The 20821-nt window shown below is 43.3% G+C and overlaps 1 protein-coding gene across 1 annotated transcript in view; it reads right to left on the minus strand.

The window, feature by feature from the left end:
- HOMER1 (homer scaffold protein 1) overlaps positions 1-19613 on the minus strand; it is a 94999-nt gene extending 75386 nt beyond the window's left edge. Inside the window, exon 1 of the mRNA XM_040580767.1 lies at positions 19223-19613. Coding sequence (XP_040436701.1) covers positions 19223-19227 — 5 coding nt within the window. The 5' untranslated portion in view covers positions 19228-19613. The remainder of the gene's footprint in view (positions 1-19222) is intronic.
- Between the last annotated feature and the right edge of the window lie 1208 nt (positions 19614-20821).

Below are 20821 nucleotides of genomic sequence, written 5' to 3' on the forward strand. Positions count from 1 at the left end.
GGGGCTGCAGTGTGTCCAGGGAAGGGCAAGGGGCTGGGGAAGGGGCTGGAGCACAAGGCTTGTGAGGAGCAGCTGAGGGAACTGGGGTTGTTCAGCCTGGAGACGAGAAGGCTCAAGGGTGACCTCATCACTCTCTACAACTACCTGCAAAAAGATTGTAGCAAGGTGACTGTTGGTCATTTCTCCCAAGTAACAAGTGGTAAGATGAGAGCAAATGGCCTCAAGTTGTGCCAGGGGTGGTTTTGTTTGGATATTAGGAAAAATTTCTATACAGAAGGTGGTCAAGCATTGGAATGGGCTGCCCAGGGAGGTGACAGAATCACCTTACCTGGAGCTGCTTCTAAAACATGCAGCTGTGGTGCTTCAGGACATGGCTTAGTGGTGGACTTGGCGGTCCTGGGTGAATGATTTGACTTGATCTGTAAGTCTTTTTCAGCCTAAATGATTCTATAAGCAAAAATACTGCTGCACTTCCCCCTTGAAACTGCACAATGGAGACACTAAGGGTGAACCCACAGAGTCATAGCTGGTTTTAGAATTCAAACTGACTTAGTAGCTTTAGTTCAGTGAGTGAGAAATCACACATGCTCTAAGATATTGTTCAAGCTGTAAAAGCTTTTTACTACTGGAAACTATTCTGTGATGGGTTCATATAAAAATCTCTGGAAAACAGCCTACAGGAAAAGACTCCAGAGTCCTGGTATTACTTATAGTGAAGGCAGACAATTCGATGTAACAAAAGTACCACAGTAACCATTCCAGTGGAAAAGTGACAAAGAACTTCATACTCACCCCATTTTACACCTGCATCATTTTGTATCACCCTAAAGAGACAGCATACCACACAGTCCCACACTATATTCACTCAGTAGCTGCTGGTGATAATGGCAATCCCTTTTCCTCTACCTAGTTTTGGGGTTTTACTTACTCGTACAAATAGCAGAATTAATAAAAATTGGTCTAAAACAAAATTATAACTCACAGTTGGACCTCCAGTCTCTAACAAAAGGAAGCTTCCACCAGAAACCTTTCTGTGTTTTGGGGCAGCACATCTGACCCAAGAGATTCCTCTGTGACTATTAGGAGTTGAGCTTTTGCTCTCCCAACAAGCACTCTTTTTGACCTGGCTCTTTATTTGCATAAAATTATGAGAAATTATTATCTTTGAAATGTCAATGCCTTTATAAAGATGAGTTGAAATGTGAGAACAATTTGGGCAGGAGATGGAACAGTTGTGCCATATTTGCTACCTTAAAACCCTAGGCTTTGAAGAAAAAAAACCAACTCAAAATATTTTACTCTGGGCTAAGAAGTAAAGGCAAAATACATATGTATAAGGCTAGGTGCAAATAATATAGTTTCATATGAGCTAGGCTAAATTTGACCCATATGAGTGGACAGAACGCTACTGAAGTCAGAGATTATGGACTTCCATTACATTTTTTGTATCAATGAACAGAAGTTTCTGTGTGACACAGTAGGCAAGTCAGGAAAGCAGGTAACTTCAAAGTGTGGGGCAGAAAACATTTCTGAAAGCAATTCCTTCTGATAACATTTTGGCACATGCAGCACTGTGTATGGCATCTTTATGCGCACGTAATCCTGTAAAGCAGTGTATTCAGGAAAAAAAAATGAACCACTCTGTGCCAATCTCAGCTAAATGCTCAGTAAGCCCATACATGAAATCTTCCAGAGGAGAAGGGGAAAGAAGAAAGGCAGAGGAATATTCTACAAGCAGACGCTGCATGACAACTGCAGGCAGCACTAAAAATTTACAGTCATCATTTAAAATTGCAAAAGCTAGGATCACCATACCTTGGGAAATAAGGCTCTTGCTATTAAACAGAACCAAAAAAACCAAAACCTAAACAACATAATTATAAACAGCAATGAGAAAATTCATTTCAACTTATTCCTCTTCTGTCTGAGCTTCCCATTCATAAGAGACCAGTGAAGAATAGTGGTTATTCATAAACTTTAGAATAGTAAAAAGCTTCTTCCACAGTACAGATTTAAAATTAACCGTAGCACAGCACAGAGACTGCAGTCTCACAAATTTACTAACATCAACAGCACGGAAGCTGGCAGAGTTGCAAAGCACAGAATCAGTGCTCAGGTTCCCACTCTCCACAAAGGATAAGAAAAACCAGGCACAATGAGTTTATTATCAGGACAGAAGTGGTGGCAGAACAGGACACTGCCTGTGCTGGCAGACCCAGGCACAGGAGAATGGAGGCTAGTCTTAAGACCAGGACACAAGTGACCTGGCTTTGATCTGTCTCTGAGACCTACCTTCTTGCCTCATTGTAAGCCATTCATTTGACATGACCAGTTCTTCCTTGGCACCTTCCCTCTTAGAAAATACACTTTTCCAATCTATTTCACTGGCACTTCTGTTTAGGCACCTCACTGAATGTGAAACCTTACAAAACATCAGGAACAAAAGTCCCTTAAACAGCTGTCCCCTAAAAATTTGTCTCCAATACTCTTCTTTGCCCTGCCTGTCTTTATGGTTTTAATGTCAGATTCATTTTCACATGCTCTGATCAGTGTTTTTACATACACACACACATATATCCACCTCAAAGATATTACAAAGTGTGCTAATGAAGTTGGTCACTAATTCAGTTAGCATACTTAGAGCACACCAAGGAAACAGATTCTGTCCTCAACATCTTGCATTAGGACAACCCCCTTGCAGCCCTCCTTAGCTCTCACTATATGACAAGGCACAAAAAATGCAAAAGCACTCAGGAGCCAAGAATTGTCTTTTGTCTCATCGCATCTTCAGATGGCTAACATCAGGTGGAGAAGGCTTTAACATATTAACTTAAAACTTATGGGACTGATGGAATATATTATTTTGATAAATCAGTGTTAAGTTCACTGCATAATAGACATTTTTTTTCCTTTTCTTAATTTCCAGACCAAATTTGAGAAATCAGTAGAGAAGACTTAAGTAAATTCTCTAGTTGCATTACAGAATACAGTGAAAATCTGAATGACAGTCTCTGCTCATTTTCCTTCAAAAAAACAATGGATCATACTCATCCATGATACAGTGAAATCAGATGGGTCTTATTAGATATGCTCAATATCCAGATGAACAGCAAAAACTCAAGTTTTGCTTTCTCACAAACTGGAGAAAGCAAAATCTGAAACATGAAAATGTATGCATGTTTATCAGAGAAAGAACAAGACATAGTGCACAGGATTCTGCAGTGGAATTCAGCTTGCTTAGATGTGAGTCACCATCACACCCGTAGCTCAAGCATTTCACTCTGCTATCTAGGTAGATTATCTCACTAACTGCTTGTCCTTACCACACTAAACCTCTACTGGAAGTCTGCCTCCTAACTGCACAGAGCAGCCTGCAGTCTAGCACTGTATACCAAGATGGTACAGGCATTCCTGCTGACTTCTATCAAGCACAGTCACCATGCTCTCAAAGTCCTGACCAAAACAGAACACACTGCATTACATTTGCCAGTTGAGATGCAAACTCTTACATTTGGAATAAAACAGATACTACTTAAAATTAATGCTTATATTCTACAGGAATGAAAAAACCAAACAAAACTTTTACATTTTTGGTGTAATGTCAGTGAACATGGAGCTGCTTGCGCTAAAGCGTAAAAAAGGTACCTGGAGGGTATGTACAGTGTAATGCTAACCTGATTCAAAAAAAAGGAAGAAAAACAGGTAAACACTGGATTTGCTTTCACCTCTATAATTCCATGGGTTTTTTAAGAAATGCCCATTCTTCAGTGCCAGCAGCTATCATATGCTGCTCAAGTTCTGCAGGTAAGCAACGAGCTTAAGTGTTACAGGAAACATCCACACCAAGAATTTATCACCAACTATGAAAGTTCCTCCAATAGCTGTAAGGTTTTCCTTTTTTGTCCTTCCACCCAAGCTTCAAAAGCTCATTTTCACACCATGAATCAAGTGAGAGCTTGGGGAGTCAGACTGAGATAACAAGAAGAGTATTACCCAAGGGTAAGTACCCAGTCTTATCTTCATGCTTTCCACTTCAGTTTATTAAGTTATTCCAAGGACATATGCATCTTCAGAATTTTTCTAGGCACCTAAGATATTATTCCTCTAAATCGTGGAATTAAGTGGACAAAGGTATCTCTGAATTAACTTTTACCTTAAATTTGTTTTTAAATTACAAGTTTGGAGAGAACTAACAACCAGCTTTTAATGACTTAAGAGCAGCTAAATTATGTTGTTGAATTTTAGGACAGATATTTACCTATAGTGATCATGATAGCAGATATTAATCCAAAGTTGTATTTCATTTTTCTGTCCAAAAATGCTCGTCAAGGAAGTCAAGAAAGTTCTTCCATCTCTGACTAGACAATAAAGTTTAAGGCATATAGCTATTTTCCGCATCTACTCACTGAAAGCATTAACCAAACAGAAAAATGGCATAATGTCAGGTTCTAGTCTATGAACAAAGACCTCTGGCACAACAGGCTAAGGAGACGTTTCTGAAAGCAACCTGGATGTTAAAACATTCCTGCAACAGCCCTTACACACAGTAAACTAAGCTAGCGGCATCTGGAATAAGAAACAGGTAGGTAATGGTGTAAAAATATTCCTCATTTCCCTCCACTCTACAGCATGCAAAAGCAACTTTGCCACACTTGCAACACAAGACAAAAAGAGAGGAATGAACCCTACACAGCACAATGTAGCAAAGGAAGAAATAGTGTCATTCATACCTGTTAGGAAAAAAAGTTTAGAAAGGCCCCAAAGTAATTCTTTCTAATTCCCCTAGTTCCTTGACAACCTCTGTTCAGAGGCATTCTTTCTTTGCAATCTACATCTAAAATATCCCATGAAATAGAGCTGTGAGTCAGTCAGATTACTTTCACAGAACTCACGCAAGTATTTTAAGGGAGAACATAGAGCAGCTTAACTGTTCAGCTTGAACTTTCACTGTTACTCAGCACAGCACTTTAACACTGAGCCATACAGCTGTAAGTTACAATTTCCTTCCTTCTGCAGCACCAGTTTTCTTGAATTTAAATAAATAGACATTTCTAGACATGTTCCTCAGGGACTGTATCTGTAGTCTTCAGGACCATTACAAGACCTAAGGGGAAAAAAAAGAAGATAAAAAGAAAGAAAGAAAGAAAATCCCCATGCTATACTAGCAGAACAAGCACAGCTCTCCAAATACAGAAGCTGAGAGGGCAAGAGCACAAAGTTGCTTTGGGATGCAGAGACACTGCTGTTGAGCCAGGACTCCATCCTCTGCTCTACAGGCAGGCCCAGCAGTGATCTCCCTTCCAGGTGCATGGAAGAGGAGGAGGAGGAGGAGGAAGGCAGCTCCAGATGGGACATGACTTTGAATCTACTGCAATCTCTAGAATGCAAGCCTATTCCCATCCAGCAAGTTCTCCTTGTCACATTTTACAGACACCCTCAAATTAATTAATGGACTCTTTGAGATCTTAAGTTCTGTCATTTCCTTTGCAAAACGATTTTCAGTTTGCGAGATGGGCTATTAATGTCACTCCCAAATAACTCATTAGTCTGATTGATGCTGACTAAACAAGGTGAGAATTAAGCCAAATCGGATGGGGCCACTTAGCTGCTGCTGTTGAGGCACAGATGGGGAACAACAGCACCCTGCAAGAGCATGAAGACTCTTTGATGTTAATCATACTTTTGGTGGGATGTAAGGGTCATAAGACAGCAGCAGCAGAACTGCCATCCAGAGCACCACATTCAAACAACTGACAGATTGAACCTCCTTGCTTTGTCTCAACATGAAAGCAAGAGACTGTCCAAAAATCAACACCCTCTGTTCTAAAGTTTGGTTAGATCAATTTAGTTGCTGTAATGAAATCCTTCAGCAGCATTGACAAGTGTCACTGTGCACAGCTAGTGCAGCAAGAAGAAATTAAGAACAGAGGGCTGGTACTAGGACACGCAGTCATGCAGAGCACTGAAGTAACAGAGTGGCAATCCTACATTAGCTTTAGTTCCATAGAACATGGCAGCGTTTAATAAACAATGTAAATGCAGTGACTTCCCCGTTTGACATTCAGTGTGATTTTGTGTACCCCATCAAGTCTCATCATTGCCTATGACAAGAATTTCTGTTCTGATGGCTGTATTTCACAGGTATGAGGCAACACAGACAAAGCATTTGGCAACAGAGACAGGTGAAAATTTTGGAACCTGAGAAGGAATAGAAGGAAGACAAAATCACAGAATCAATTAATTGTATGTCTTCACTGAGATAATCAGCAATTATATGGTAAACAGTGATAGTATTTAAAAATCAGTATTTTTAGATTAAATTAAATTTAACTTCTGTTTTTGCAATCTTCTTTGATTTTGAGAGACAACACTCAACTAATACTGGCCATAATTCTGCTATTCTAAAAACTAGATAGCATGGCAGCTTGTTCAAAACAGAAACCCCAAGGAATATGCATCTTAATTGTTTATTATCAGTCACTTGGAATTCATCTTGAACATATTTCTTTAGCAAAATAAGGTTTTCTCACTTGGCACCACCATCTTTAGCAACCCTTCCTTGTAATGCTTCTTACCGGTTTCCTTTCATTATCCACCTTATTGGCTTTAAACTTCCATTTTGCTTCCTTGAAATGATGATACCTCCTTACCTTGTCAACCCCATCAAACAAGGCCACTTCACCTTTTTCTACATCTCCAAGTTACTCATTTTGACGTGCCTTCTACATGTGAAAATGCTTTTTATTTTAGCAGGCCTGGCATTTGCGATTCCTTTCATTTCCAGCTTAAAACCCACAAACATTAAGAAGCTGTCAGTTAACAGTCACTTATGAGAGCTTTTACACTTAACTCTCAGAAATAAACATCCCAAAATAAATCACTAGCACAACCTGCACATTGACAACAGACACCTCAAAGCTGAAGCCATGCTTCCACCAGCACCAGTGGAAGTATGAGAATTTACATATGGAGCAAGCAGAATGAACCAGGTTGAATAGACATGCATTTCATCACTATCACCATCAACTGATCTTTGAACACTTTGCAATCCTATCTAGACTGCTACAGCTGTATGCCAAGTTTCAAAAAGAATCACTGGTCCACATCACAAGATGAGAACTGAATTATTTCATCTGTGTCAAGGAACTGAATTAGACTCCTGGAAAAGTAAACAGATTAATTTTATATTCATAAGTAACAAATCAATTTGAACCATCCCACTGAGCACTGCAAGAACTATAAAGCCTCGTTAATTCACTTTGAGTATGCCATTGCCATGCCAGCAAGCTCCTCACTTCTGATAACTTACAGCCTACTAAACGCTATGAAATTTGGAAGCAGTGGTTGCATCTATATTGAGCTGTAACTGTAAGTGACAGATCTCAGTTTCCCCAATTGTTTGCATCACACATATGCCAAACACATTCTGAGACTCCTCCTAAGGCAGGACACCCAAATACAGCTCCTGACAGACCTCCAGAGCAGTTTGCTCATCAGATCACTGAAGGCATTCCTAGGATGACTCCAAATCCAGTTTCCCTCCAATGATGTCCCTCGCACTGTCAGGCAATTTCCCATGGTAGTGGTGAGATTCACAACAAGCATACAGGGTGTTCCGGTTTAACCCCAGACAGCAACCAAGTACCACACAGCTGCTTGCTCACTCCCTCCACCCAGATGGGGAGGAGAATCGGAAAAAAGGTAAAACTTGAGGGCTGAGATACAAACAATTTAATAATTGAAATAAAACAACAACAATTGTAATGAAAAGGAGAGAGAAGGGGAGAGGAATAAAATCCAAACGTAGGGGGGAAAAAACAAGTGATGCACAATAGAATTGCTTACCACCCACTGATCAGCCAGCCCTGGCCAACTCTCCACAGTTTATACACCCAGCATGACATTCTATTGTATGGAATATCCCTCTGGCTAGTTCAGGTCTGGTGGCCGTGTCCCCTCCCAATTCCCTGTGCCCCTCCAACCTTCTTGCTGGCAGGGCATGAGAAACTGAGAAGTCCTTGACTTAGTGTATTACCTAGCAACCACTAAAAACATCAGTATGTTACCAACATTATTCTCAAACCAAATCCAAAACACAGCACTGCATCTGCTACTAAGAAGAAAATTAACTTTACCCCAGCTGAAACCAGGACACAGGGCCCAATCCATTCTTAAATATACCAGTACGACCACACACTGCGCATGGAGCACACGGTGCCCTGCACAGCCCACTGCAGAGGCTGACATGGGAATAGGTACAGAGGTCTGTACAGTAAATGTCAGCCAAGGGGCTGTGCCAAGTGCTGTGATGTAGGGATGGGTCCCAACAGCTGGAGAGGAATGGCCATACCTGGACTAGGCCGTCTCACTGATGAGCAGCTCATAGGGAAGACAACCATCCTGAAAACACAATGGCTACACCAACACTACCCTTGGGTATTGCTATCCAAATAATGTAAAGAAACATTTCTTCACTGACAGCTCATGCAGTTGCTTTGATTGCACTGGTGGAGGCTCGTAAAGACAACGTATTATGTGTTAAGTTGTCCTGAAACTAGATTCTCAACCACTTTGCAAATCATACTTCAAAATACAGGTTATATTTCAGAAAGGAACCTACAGTGATTGCAGTTCTAACCCCAAGATAGCAGGTGAGGTATCAGGCTTCACACAGACCGAAGTTATTTTACTTGGAAGTGTAATTACAGGAAAAAGATCAGATCTCAGGAAACTGCTCAGCGTTTTGACAAACTGAGCACCAAAACACACAGCATACTGTTTGTGCAGAAGTGTTGGCTCAAATGCCTGTGTGACAGGTAAAACTGGAATTTTCTTACCTGTTTCACATGGAACTGGAATTACCTACATGAGACTCAGTACAAAAAAAAAAAAAAATCAACTTAATAGTTGAATAAAAATATTCAAGCAATAAATATATGCTACTACAGTTAGGAATGTCTAATCAAAGATCAGAGCCTAGTGCTTGTTAAGAGCTAGTTAGTTATTTCAGTATCACCTTTTTTTATGAACAGGAACGAACCTCTTTACGTGGTACCTGAATGAACTAGTAGGGTTCGATGCATTCAAATCCTATGCATGAACCAAAAACTAGAAAAGCCTCCCTCACCCACTCCTTTGCATAAATATCACAGTAGATAATAAAATGTAAGAAGTCAAGCACAAGTGCTTCTGTATCCATGAAATAAACAGCAGCCAGAAACAACCAAGCTTATTAGCTACTTAGAATGCTTTCATTGCGAAGTCAGTCTTTAAGAAAGCTATACTGAAAAACACATTACTTCTGTAAGCTAGACATGGTATAGTCCTCCCAAACCGGAGCACTTAGGTGCTCAATGCTTGCATCCAAAAGAGGCTTAACTGAAGCATCAAATACATGTCCATGTAGCAGAACCTGCCATTTCCCGCTGACTTAACACGTTTTGTGTTTAGAAAGAGAATACATACTATGATATACAAATGCTTAACCTAGTGAATGGAATGCCATGAGTAGGAAGTAGTAACACTATACTGAACTGCAAAATAATCTCAGTATTTCGGAAGAAATGAAGAGGAATGGTTCTTCAGGAAGATGAACCTCATGCACGTAAGACAAGATGATTTAAAGTGATATTTTATATATGCCAGTAAAAAGTTTAAAGCATCAGTTTTAATCATTACTTAATCAGCTCTGTGAAGTCTGATCCTGACCACCAATTTCCTAAAACTCTACCATACAAGCCTATCAGTTTATAAGCTAAATGGATTCTGAAATCAAAATCCTTACGTTTTTTCTAATGGCCATCACTAAGGTGTCAGCTGACACAAGCAGGTCACCATGACTGTAAAGTTTCAATGAGGATGGTTAACTGCTATTGTGCCACTCTGGCTAGGGATATTTCCTCTTCAATACAAGCTTCTCATAGAAGAATACTAGCCATATTTTTTAAACGTGAAAGATGAAATTCTACTTCGTGATCACAACCAGCAATGCTAATCATAAACTGTGAGTTATCATCCAGTTCTTAATAGCAACACACAGTCATATACTTTCCTGCAAAACTGGGATTCATGAGGTAGCATTCAATGATCTGATTTCCCAAAAATCAATAACCTTACCACACCCTGAAATAATCACTATACCCCTCCCAGTACTTCTCCTCTACAATGAGGAAGCTAGCAGGACTCGTCCAAGATGAAGGCAAAAGTCTCTGTCTTAACAACTGGGTAAATTCCGCCCATATTCTTTCTGAGGTACTTCAGAAAAGTACTGTCATATGCAAGTTGCAGGATCACCAAGCTAGCAATTTTTAGGGTCTAAACAGACTCATTAGGATTTTTCCAGAGCCACACAAGGCATTAAACCAAAGCTCTGTTCCAGATTCCCACTACATAAACAGCATTTTCCAAGGCTGTAGACCTGTTGGTATGGTTGGACTTAGTAAAACCACTTTGAACTTGAACGTGGTGTTGACAGTTAATATTCTTCCTTGACAGCATTTTCCCTCCAGGGTGTTGAACTATTCTTTTCCATACGATTCCAGAAACACATGCAACATCCTATACATGTTGCTCTAAATGGCAACAAAGTCCTCTGAATTAGCAGTCTTGGATTTTACAAAAACAATAGCCAGCGGCAGAAGCAGCAAGACAGTAAGACAAGCAAGAAGGTGGAACACAAGGTAACCTTTACAGGATCTAGACTTGAGCCCCATCTGTAAAGGCTGAGTTAGTCCAAGTGATTTGAGGATTACTGTTCTATCTCTGAGCACTCAAGAGCAGCAGTATTCTTTAAATCTAGGATTTAGGGTTGTTACTAAGGAGCAGAAGAGAAGGACTCTTTAAACGTATTTTCATGCGAAGTAAAATTGTTCTTTGTAAGAACAGTTGGGGAAGTAGCAGACTGTTTTCCTTTGTGTAAGAACTTCACTCCAGAATAATATTAATCCTCAAATCCTGCTAACAATAAAAGTCACAGATGTTATAGAAAAGGCCTCTATAATGCCCTTCAATCCATCCCAGTAAACTGATTTTAAAAATTCATAATTAATGTGGACAAAAAGGGAGGATTGTTTTAAAAGATGTATGTCACATTTAAGGTCACCAAATACACAATAATCAGTAAAAATTATCACAAATCTTGAGCAGTCTATTAAGATCTCTTCCAAGAGGCACAGGCAGCACTTGCATTCAGATGTGAGGTAACTTAGGGAATCCAGAGTTTAGGGCTAACATTTCACAGAAATCCAATCAAAATGGATCATTACTGAATGATGTGCTTTAGTGCCTCTGTCTTTTTCCAAAAAGCTTCCCAAAGATCCTGGGAGTTTTACTATTGTGCATAGCCAGACATGGCAGCTGTGCAGTACTTCTGAAAAACCAAGCCTATCTAGGGCTCAAACCAGCAGGACACCACCTATTCACTAGCACTGCCACAAGAACCAAGTTCCTACATATGTCTAGATGCAGAGCTCTGGACTTGGCTTGCTGAAGTAGGCTTGCTGAAGCAGATGCAGGAAATCCTTCAGTTTTGTAAAAAAAACAAGAATACTTCCATGAGAGGGGCATATACTCAGATGTTGAAAAACCACTTGGAAATCAGTATCCAGAAGTTGAAACTAAATTAATCCAAGATAAATTGCTCCTGTCTAATTGCAGATTAACTCTTGTAGTCACACACAGGTCACTGAAAAATACAGCTGATGCAAAAGCACAGGTGTTCCAGCTTCAAATTGGCCAAACAGATACTCAGAACCTCAGTTACTGCACACAATGATTTGACAACAGAGTTACACAGCATGTATTATTCCCTGTGCTTATTTTTGTTGGCATGGAAAATATTTCATACCTTAAGAAGCCCTGACATGGCAGCACACTCCACAGCAAGTCATGAGTTGGAGAAAACACTGGTTTCTGCAGTATCACACAATATATTTTTCTAGATTTTTGTACAGACAAGCCAGGCCTAGCAGACTGTTGAAAATGAACAGGCACAAGAAGCAGGAATTGTGAGAATACATGTCAAAGATGATTTATTTCACCAACACTTCCCTGTAAAGTGTTGACCATTTAAAACTCATTCTTCAGTTTTAAAAACTCAAGGAAGATCTCATTATATGCCCTGTTACAAGAATAGCTTCAAGATTAACTATGGATTCAAGACTATAACATACTATTTACAAAGTAAGTAATTTTAAAGCATTTTTAAAATCCAAATTCTAAACCTCGGCAATATTACCTGTTATGTTTTTTACTAAGACACTATGATATGGGGAAAAAATGCCACCTGTCAACAAGCTGAGACTCAACCTAGTAGACAGTATCAAAAAAACCTTTCCAGACTCAGACCTTCAAAAAACTCAGACAGGGACAGCTCTGAGTCTGGACCTTTTTGAACACTTCTTGCCAGAATAAACAGACATTGCAAAAGGTAGGTTTATTCCACCTGTAATGACACTTCCCTTGTGCCAACATCTGTATTTGTACAGCCACACAGTCAGCTAGGTTACAATACTGATGTGGCTCACTGCAGAAATGTTTGCGCTGCAGTAGACAACAGGAAAAATCACCCCCAAATTTCTGTTGTTCCCACTTTTTGGTGGCAAGCTTAGTAAAATCTTAATGATCAAGATGTTGAAAAGAATGCAGCCACAAAGGTCAATGAAACAGTGCCTGTGAACCATTTGCATGTATATGGAGGAAAAAACCAAAACAACCCAACTGAGAGGAACTATGTATTTCGAGCTCTTCTCTCTTTATTTAGGTAAAAGCCATTAGTCAAAATGAGTGATGCAGATTGCTTAAGTTAGCTAACTTAATATCTGTAGCTAAAAAAAGAAATAATCATGCCTAGATACTGGAAATGTCAATATATGCTTGCATCTGGCAATCCAGCATCATCTTCTGCATGTTTAAACAGTGTTTCCCTAGACTAATTTTTTTAATGATGACAAGCATTCACCACTACTTGCCACCAGAGAAACATGTCAGAATGCAGTGTGTTGCCAGAAGCGTATCTGTCATGCCGTTCCAGAAAATCAATACAGTATTCATACACAGTTCCATTACTTTGCAGAATGGAGCAGGCGACATTAATACCACTACCAGGGCTCTGTGTAGATACAACAGAGCCCAACACCACATGATGCAAAGCCCTGGTGGAATAAAATCACAGCTCCCTCTAGCACCCTCTCTAACCTCTCTGTCCTGAACACAATACTAATTTTGGTGGATCTCACATGGCCCAGCCTTGGAAAAAAATAAAAATCAAAACACCCACAACAGAATGGGGAAAGGAAATACATTATCAAAATTAGATTTTAAAGTGGGTTTTCCACAGTGCAATGCTTCCACATGCATTGTACCTTACCTTTAAGAATTAATATATCTGAAAAAGCCTTGCAGGGGGAACAGCATGAAACCCTCAACTAGAAAGCATGCTCTTGCAAATTTTTTTACAGAAGGCTTTTACCCAAGTAGGACTTTTAAATACCTGTTTCAACCTAACATGGTATATTTAAAAAAAAAAAGGGGGGGGGGGGGGGGAGGGGGGGAAGAGAGAGAGAGAGTAGACGGAGTCCTCAGATTCTTGTTTTCACTTTAAATTAATACAGAATAATTTGTCCTTCTGTCCATTCTTCTAGTTCCCTGTGACTATAACCACACACATGGGGAAGCCTGATGTTTTTCTCAAGTGCAGAACTGTCTCAGATACAAAGGGTGCATTCTTAAAACACAAGTACACTTTATTTCTGTGTGCATATATATATATATATACATTTACTTATGCGAGTTCCATTGCAGATCCGGTCTCATCCTCATTGGGTATCTCTACACCACATTGACTCCCTTGCTAAGCACCTCTTAACCTGAAACTTCTGGACTAGAAGAGACATCAGCTCTTGGTAATTACTCTAGGCCTCAACAGCTTTAAAATTAAAGTTCTTCTACTATTTTAGTTATCTAAGTTTCTAATCTGTATGAAGTGCTTGCATTGTTTAGATGATCACTGATATGGAATACACTGGAAAACCATAGGCTCAGCTCAAAGTATGTCCCAGGCACCTATACTGATGAGAAACTGCTAGTAAATTAGTGTTACATCATGAAATAATGCTCTTCTCTTTGTAGTACACTAACACATAGACATAGATTTGGAAAGCTGTGATTTAAAGAGTGATCAGCTAAGAGCTCTAAACTAAATTACAGTCTTAAGAAACAATCATCAAGAATAAAAGTTTTCCAACAAAATTCCCATGAAAGTGATACCTGAATACTACTTATTTTACTAACTAGCAGGCAGAAACACTCTAATTCCAGTTAGGTATTGCCTCCTCCTGTTAGAACTGCTGGCCTCTTACAGTATTTCAAGCTACTGCAAACTCTACGGTTTCAAGACTGCATATTTCGTCAAGTATTAGCTCGACATCTGGTTACGAGTCCTGTAAAGACAACAGGCATCATGGTAGGCAAGCACTGGTTGGATGAGAGAAATCACAAGAATGCATACACAAAGCATTCACCTGATGTTTGCCTTCAGACATTAAGAATAAAAACATTCTCAACATGATGAATGTGAAGGACTTAAATGTTTATTTTCAGCAGAACTAGGATTTCACTCAGAGAGCTGGTCTATATATAATCTTTATAACACATGGTAATACTGAAACAGATCAATTGCAGCCTTAAGGTACTACAAGTATCTTCACTAGATCAGCACAGAAATATCCCCCATGGTGTTCAGGACACTCATTTATGTGTTGCCAGGCCAGAGGAGCTGGTTTAGATTTCTCATGCTTATTTCACAGTCATAAAACTACTGTGACAGAAGATAATTTAAGCATGGTAGAGGTCTCCACACATTGCTGCCTGACAAAGTAGTTCATTAACCATTTCAAGCTGATTTACATACAGTCCATCTGTCCAGGTATTTATACCTAACTAAATTTTTTTCAGATAATGAAGTTTTGTGGGTGTTGCCTATAGTAAATGATGTTGACCTGGTTTTGTTATGCTCTCCATGCTGCTGCAGAAGACAGCACAAACTACTTTGCTGCCATTGCTTTCACACAATAAGCATCTCATTTTACCCATGAGATAGCAAGATGGCCAGGAATTGAAGTAACACTGAACTATTGCCACGAAGCTACACCTTCTGCTCTATTACCTGCAACATTTCTGTGTCAGAGATGCACAGCTGATGGAACTGTTGCTAAGACAAAGTTTTTGGGAAAGCTATCATTAAGCCTTATGGGAGGGAAAAAAGACAGGTTAAAGAACCCAAGTCAAGTCAAATTCAGTGGTCAACAATGCTTCTGATTCCTAACAGCTTTATAATGCTCATGTCTTGTTAACCAGCTAGGAAACTGAAAAGCTTAAGGAAAAGACCATGGTTTGGAAACACCTAAAAAAGCAAGTCAACAGGCAGCAAACCAAAACCAACTTCCTCAAGAATTATCGTCCTGTATGTTCAAACAGTATAGACTTTCACATATTTCTAGACTGTAAAGTTTCAAAAAGGCTTTGTAAAAAATATTACATCCTACAGTTTAGAAATAGCATGATCTGTTAATTCCCCCACAGCTATGGTATCGTCTCTTCAAAATGGGACTCTGCATCCTGAATGCTTTAAAGAAATGCATTTGACTAACTCTCCATCCTTCAAAAAGACTAAGAGCTAGGAGTGCATCACCCAGCAAGACATTTTCCCAACTGCCAAAAACTAAAATAAAATACGTATTTCTAGGCAATATAATGCTACTAAGTACATCCTAAAATACTCATCTTCCATAATATTCTCCAGCCAATTTAAGAACCCTAGTATTCTAATTCTGCCATCTCAAACTGACATGTATCATAACCACCTTTATGAAGATAACATACCAAATATAGTCCAACAAAACTGAAGAGAAGCTGAAGTCTTCATAGACACCTTGACTAACATGACATGATGGACAAGCACAGCTTATAGAAGCTTTAACTTTGTAATTTACTATCATCCAGTAAAAGTGAAAGGAAAAGCTACTAAGATGAATTTGGATACTTGTCCACAGCACAGAAGGTCATAAAGGAAAGTACTTATGAAGAGACTAGCCATTAATAAATCAGGAATTAATCCAAAAGATTAACAGGACAGCCATTTCTGACCTGTACCAGAATTCGTGGCTGTGCACCTTCCATACTGTATCTAGCATGAAGTGTATTCATTTCAGCCTAAGCAACAACTGCATCACAGTCTACAAACACAAACCTCTTACTCCCCTGCCAGCAGCTGAAAGTAAAAGCAACACCAATGACCAGTAATGTAAAGTGATGGTTTGCAGCTTTACCTGGTCAGTATAATAATCCTAGCTGCCAACATATACCCTGAGTATGTTAACTTAAGATCTATTTCTTGAAGATTTTTAATGTAATCAAACCTCTGCTCAAAGAAGACGGATTGCACAATGCTGACAAATACTGCAATTCTCAATACTGGGAGCACAAGAGAGAAGATATGAACTAGGACAGAACATACTGAGGTCATCCATCTTATTTATGCAAAAGTCCATGTTTTCCTATTAAAAAACACTATTCTGTGTGGTCAACCCAACAGAAGGGCTTACACAAATAAAACAGTTGTACCACTCAACAGTGACTCTTCGTAGGAACTTGTTTTCATGCCACATGGATGAGGAACTAGGCGAGGAGAGACACTGGCAGGTAGAGAAGCAAGACTGGACATCCTATGTGCCTGGCCTATACAATCCCCACAACTTACTCATTTACTTTTTCCTGTGAGATGAGAGATGCCCACAGTCATATGAAATACAGCACAAAGAAGAGTGTCTCCTGAACTACTGCACCATATAGACCACACTCTAATATCAAGTTTCTCAAAACAACTATTTAAGAGCAGCACCACTGGCCCAGAGACCAGTCACCCACCGCTTGGTATCCACCACATACACAACATATAACTACTCGGCTTGCCTGACGGTACTCACTGCACCTGAGCAGGCTGAACTACACTGGCAGAACAGTGAATTCTTCACTATAAGAAATGAGACTAAAAAAGCCACTGCTTGTTTGGCAAAACAATTCCTCTCCCTTATCTCAAGTTTTCTGTGCTCTGACCATTGGAATAGATAACTCTCCACTCATCAGGTACTACAAGTTCACTGTTCAAGCTTACGGAGAACAGCAGCACCCATTAAACACTGAATATAGTACACAGATGCTTGTGTGGCCAGATATATGGATTATCAGCTTGCTTCTACTGCACTCAATTTTAAGACCTCAGTAGAGTATCAGAAAACTATTTTACAACTGCAGCATTTAGAGTCCAGTACATCTTGGTCTAAAAGTATTCTGAAATCCATGGGCAACTGCATTTAGGTGTTAATACAAAATCAAGACCTCTGCTCAGAACACTAGCAAATGTCTGACACTTAACCACAGATGCACAGAATTGGTGCTGGCCCTGGCTTGGATGAGCTCACTCACATTTAGAGTGCAGGGAGCTTACCAGCAACACGTAAGGGGTTTGTCCATACATTTTTACCATGCATTTCTGGTTTTGTCCAGCTTGCTAGAAGATGGTCTGCAGAGGAACTCTATTGCAATAGCCTAATGTGTACTGTGAGTTGTCAAAATGTTTGCCAGCCAGTTGTGTCTTCTTGACCCCAATGTGCCAAGAACTGAAGTCATCACACGAACAACTTCAGTATTTAGGATTATTTCAACTCCCTCTAGAGATACGTTTCTTAAGAAGCTATGACATTAAAACACCAGTAATACTGGAGTCGATGAAATGGGAGAGTTTTGGGTTGGTTGGTTGGGGTTTTTTTTAAGTTAAGTTTTTGTTTTCAGAAATGCCCAAGTTAATTCTGGAGAAAGAATGTTTACTCCTCTTCAACAGTTCTCTGTATTCGTAATATGATACACTCAACTGACACAGCTACAAACGCAATACTGATTTTAAGTAAAGGAGAGGTTTTCCATTATTAGCATTTAAAAAGCTATGTAATTCCACATCTGCTTAGCAGTTTTAAGAATATATCCCAAACCCATAGTATCATTTAGCCTTTTGGCAGGTTTTTGAAACGCATTATCACTTTCTGGAATATGTAGATAGCTGCAGGCTTGGGTTTATTCTGCTTGGGATTTTTTTTCCCCTTTCAATGGACGGGAAGACAAACAGGAAAAAAACCTAACCTAAGAAGTCAACCCTTCCTACATCTTGTACTGTGAACCCCAGTGACTAGGACAGAGCCAAGGGTGCTGCTGTTATCACCCCACATGCAAGGAAGTTATTAAATTGGAGAATTCAGGGTCCTTAATGGCCTGAGGAGACACACTGTTACCTTCCGTATTAATATACCAATTTCACATTTGAACTCCTGAATGACCAAAACACAAAGGTCATGACTTGTAACTTTTATACTCTGAACTATGTCATAAAGTCTCAGAAAACCAGCATCTTGCTAATGCGCTAAAAGTCTGCCCCCACCTTGCAGTTAGCCAGATCATACCAGGTTTCTGTTGCTTCTGAGCATGAAAAGCTCATGCTTCCATTCCACTAACAGACAAGCCCGGCAGCAGGGATTATTTTTTCATCTCGCTGTGCATATTACTAAGGATAGACCTGCAGAAAGTCTTCACAAGGATCTAGGTCTACTAATTTAGATGGGCTTGGATTCACTGTAAAGATGCTATTCCTCCTCATTCCCTTAAAACCTCAAGTGGATGTGCCAGTCCGCTAGTACACCTGCTGTAAAGCAGATTTCCTTGCAGCTTTCTTCACTTTATCGGGAAATCCACACATATTACATCCTCTGAAGACCCCGGAGGAGTTAAAACGAGCCTTCGCTGCTCCAGAGTTTCACCTTGTCACACTGCGCTCAAAGCAATCGCTCTCAGGACCGACCCATCCCTTAACGACGCCGGGAAGGGCCTCACGCGGGGATCTGGAAGCCGAGACGGCTCTTCCAGCGATCCGATGTGGCTACGGCGGAGGCAAGCCTCTGCAGATCGTGGCGCGCCACTCACGGAGCGCACCGCTTCTCCTTCCTCGGGCTGATGCACAGCATCGGTGGCAGCAGGATCCCTGCTCCCTACGCACCGCGCCAGCGGCACCACTCGCCTCCGTGTGCACCCAGCAGCGCCCGCCCGAGCCGCCACAGCTCGCGTGGGCAGCCGCCTCCCCCCCGCCCCGGCCGCCCGGCGGCCCCCGCGACATCCTTACCCCATGGCGGCCGGGCGCCGGGCACCGCTGGTGCCGCGCGGGCCGCGTCCCCGGGGCGCTCCTCGCCGCGCCGGCAGCTCCGCAGCCCCGTGGCCGCGGGGCCGCTGCGCTGGGCTCGCCGCGCCGCGCAGGCCCGGGGGGCCGCGCCGCCGGCTGGCGGCTGCCGGGACGAGCGGGGCCGCCCGCGCCCTAGGGAGCGCCCCCCGCGGGCCGGGCTCCCATGGCCGCCGGCCGCGCCGGGCGCCCGCAGGCAGCGGCTCCGGCCCCCGGGCGGGCGGTGGCAGCGGCTCCGGGGGCAGTCGGGTCCCCTCCTGCGGGCGGACGAGGAGGCGGTGGCCTTCTCCGCGACGGGCTGGCGGCGGCTGCGGCGCTTCTCGCCGGGACGTGAGCGGCCGCCGAGGGCTCCGTGTGCCTCAGAGACGCAGCGGGATGGGGCAGGCGGTGCGCGCAGGGCTCCACGCTGCCGCTCCCCCTAGCACCCTCGCCGGCAGTGTGGCGGGCACCGACGCATTCTCCCGAGGAGGCAGAGACTGCCGTGGCACCGGCGCTGGCATCGGGCTCCCGGCGTGAAGCGGCTAGCGGCGGGCTGCGGCCGCGCGTCGCCCGCGGGCAGCGGGGCTCCGCGCTCCCCCGATCCGCCCGCCCGCCCACTCCCGGCTGCGGAGATACGGGGCGCCGCTCCTCCTTCCCGCGGCGGCGGGTCCGCTCCTCGCCGTCACGCCTTCTTCTGCGGCGAACGGGCGGGCATCATCCTGGGGCGCGGCGGGTCGGTCGCTGCCAGCGGGCGGCGGGAGGGGCTGCCGCCGCCGAGCCCGCGCTCCTCTGCGGCGGGGCCGCGGGCTCAAGCCCCGCCGGTGGGATGGAAGGAGGGAAGGAGGGCGGGGGGGCGCGACTGCCGCCTCAGGCGCTTCGCTGCAGCTCCGGCGCCCCCGAGCCGCTGCCTCTGGCCGCTCGCATCCCCCGCCTCCGCCTCACACCTCCGCCACCGCCCGCCCGTCCCCTCGCGGTGGGCAGGCGCAGCCGCCGCGCGCAGCCCGAGCCTCTGTTCCGCTCCTCCCGTGGGAAGGGAAGGGAGGGCAGGAGCCGAGCCGAGCCGAGCCGAGCCGCGCTACAGTCCTGCCCTATAGCCCCCCGCGCACGCCGCCTAGCCCGCGGCTGCTCGCGGCAGCACCTGCCCGCTCTGCCTCCATCCTCCGCTCGGGGAGCTTTAAATAGCACACGTCACCGCGCTCCCCTACGCACCGACGTCACGCACCGCTCCCGGCGCTGACGTCACCGGGGTGCGGAGGATGATGTCAGAGTGGTCCACGCCGCCGGAAGCTCTTCTATAATAGGGAATGGCGGCGGGGGGAGAACCGGAGGGCGGGCGGGCGAGCTGGCTCCGGGCCCGCCGCGACGACGACGACAGCCCCGCGCGCCTCCTCGGGGCGCTGGCGCGGCCGGCCCGCCTCCTCCCGCCCCCGCCCCCGCCCCCTGCCGCGCCGTCTCCGCGGCAACGCCGCGCGCGGCCGCCCGCCGCGTCCCGCGCCCCGCGCCCCGAGCGGTGAGCCCCGCAGCTGGGCGGCAGGCCCTGCGCGAGCGCTCCCGGGAGCCGCGCGT

This window comes from Falco naumanni, chromosome Z (assembly GCF_017639655.2).
Source record: "Falco naumanni isolate bFalNau1 chromosome Z, bFalNau1.pat, whole genome shotgun sequence".
NCBI classification, from domain to species: domain Eukaryota; kingdom Metazoa; phylum Chordata; class Aves; order Falconiformes; family Falconidae; genus Falco; species Falco naumanni.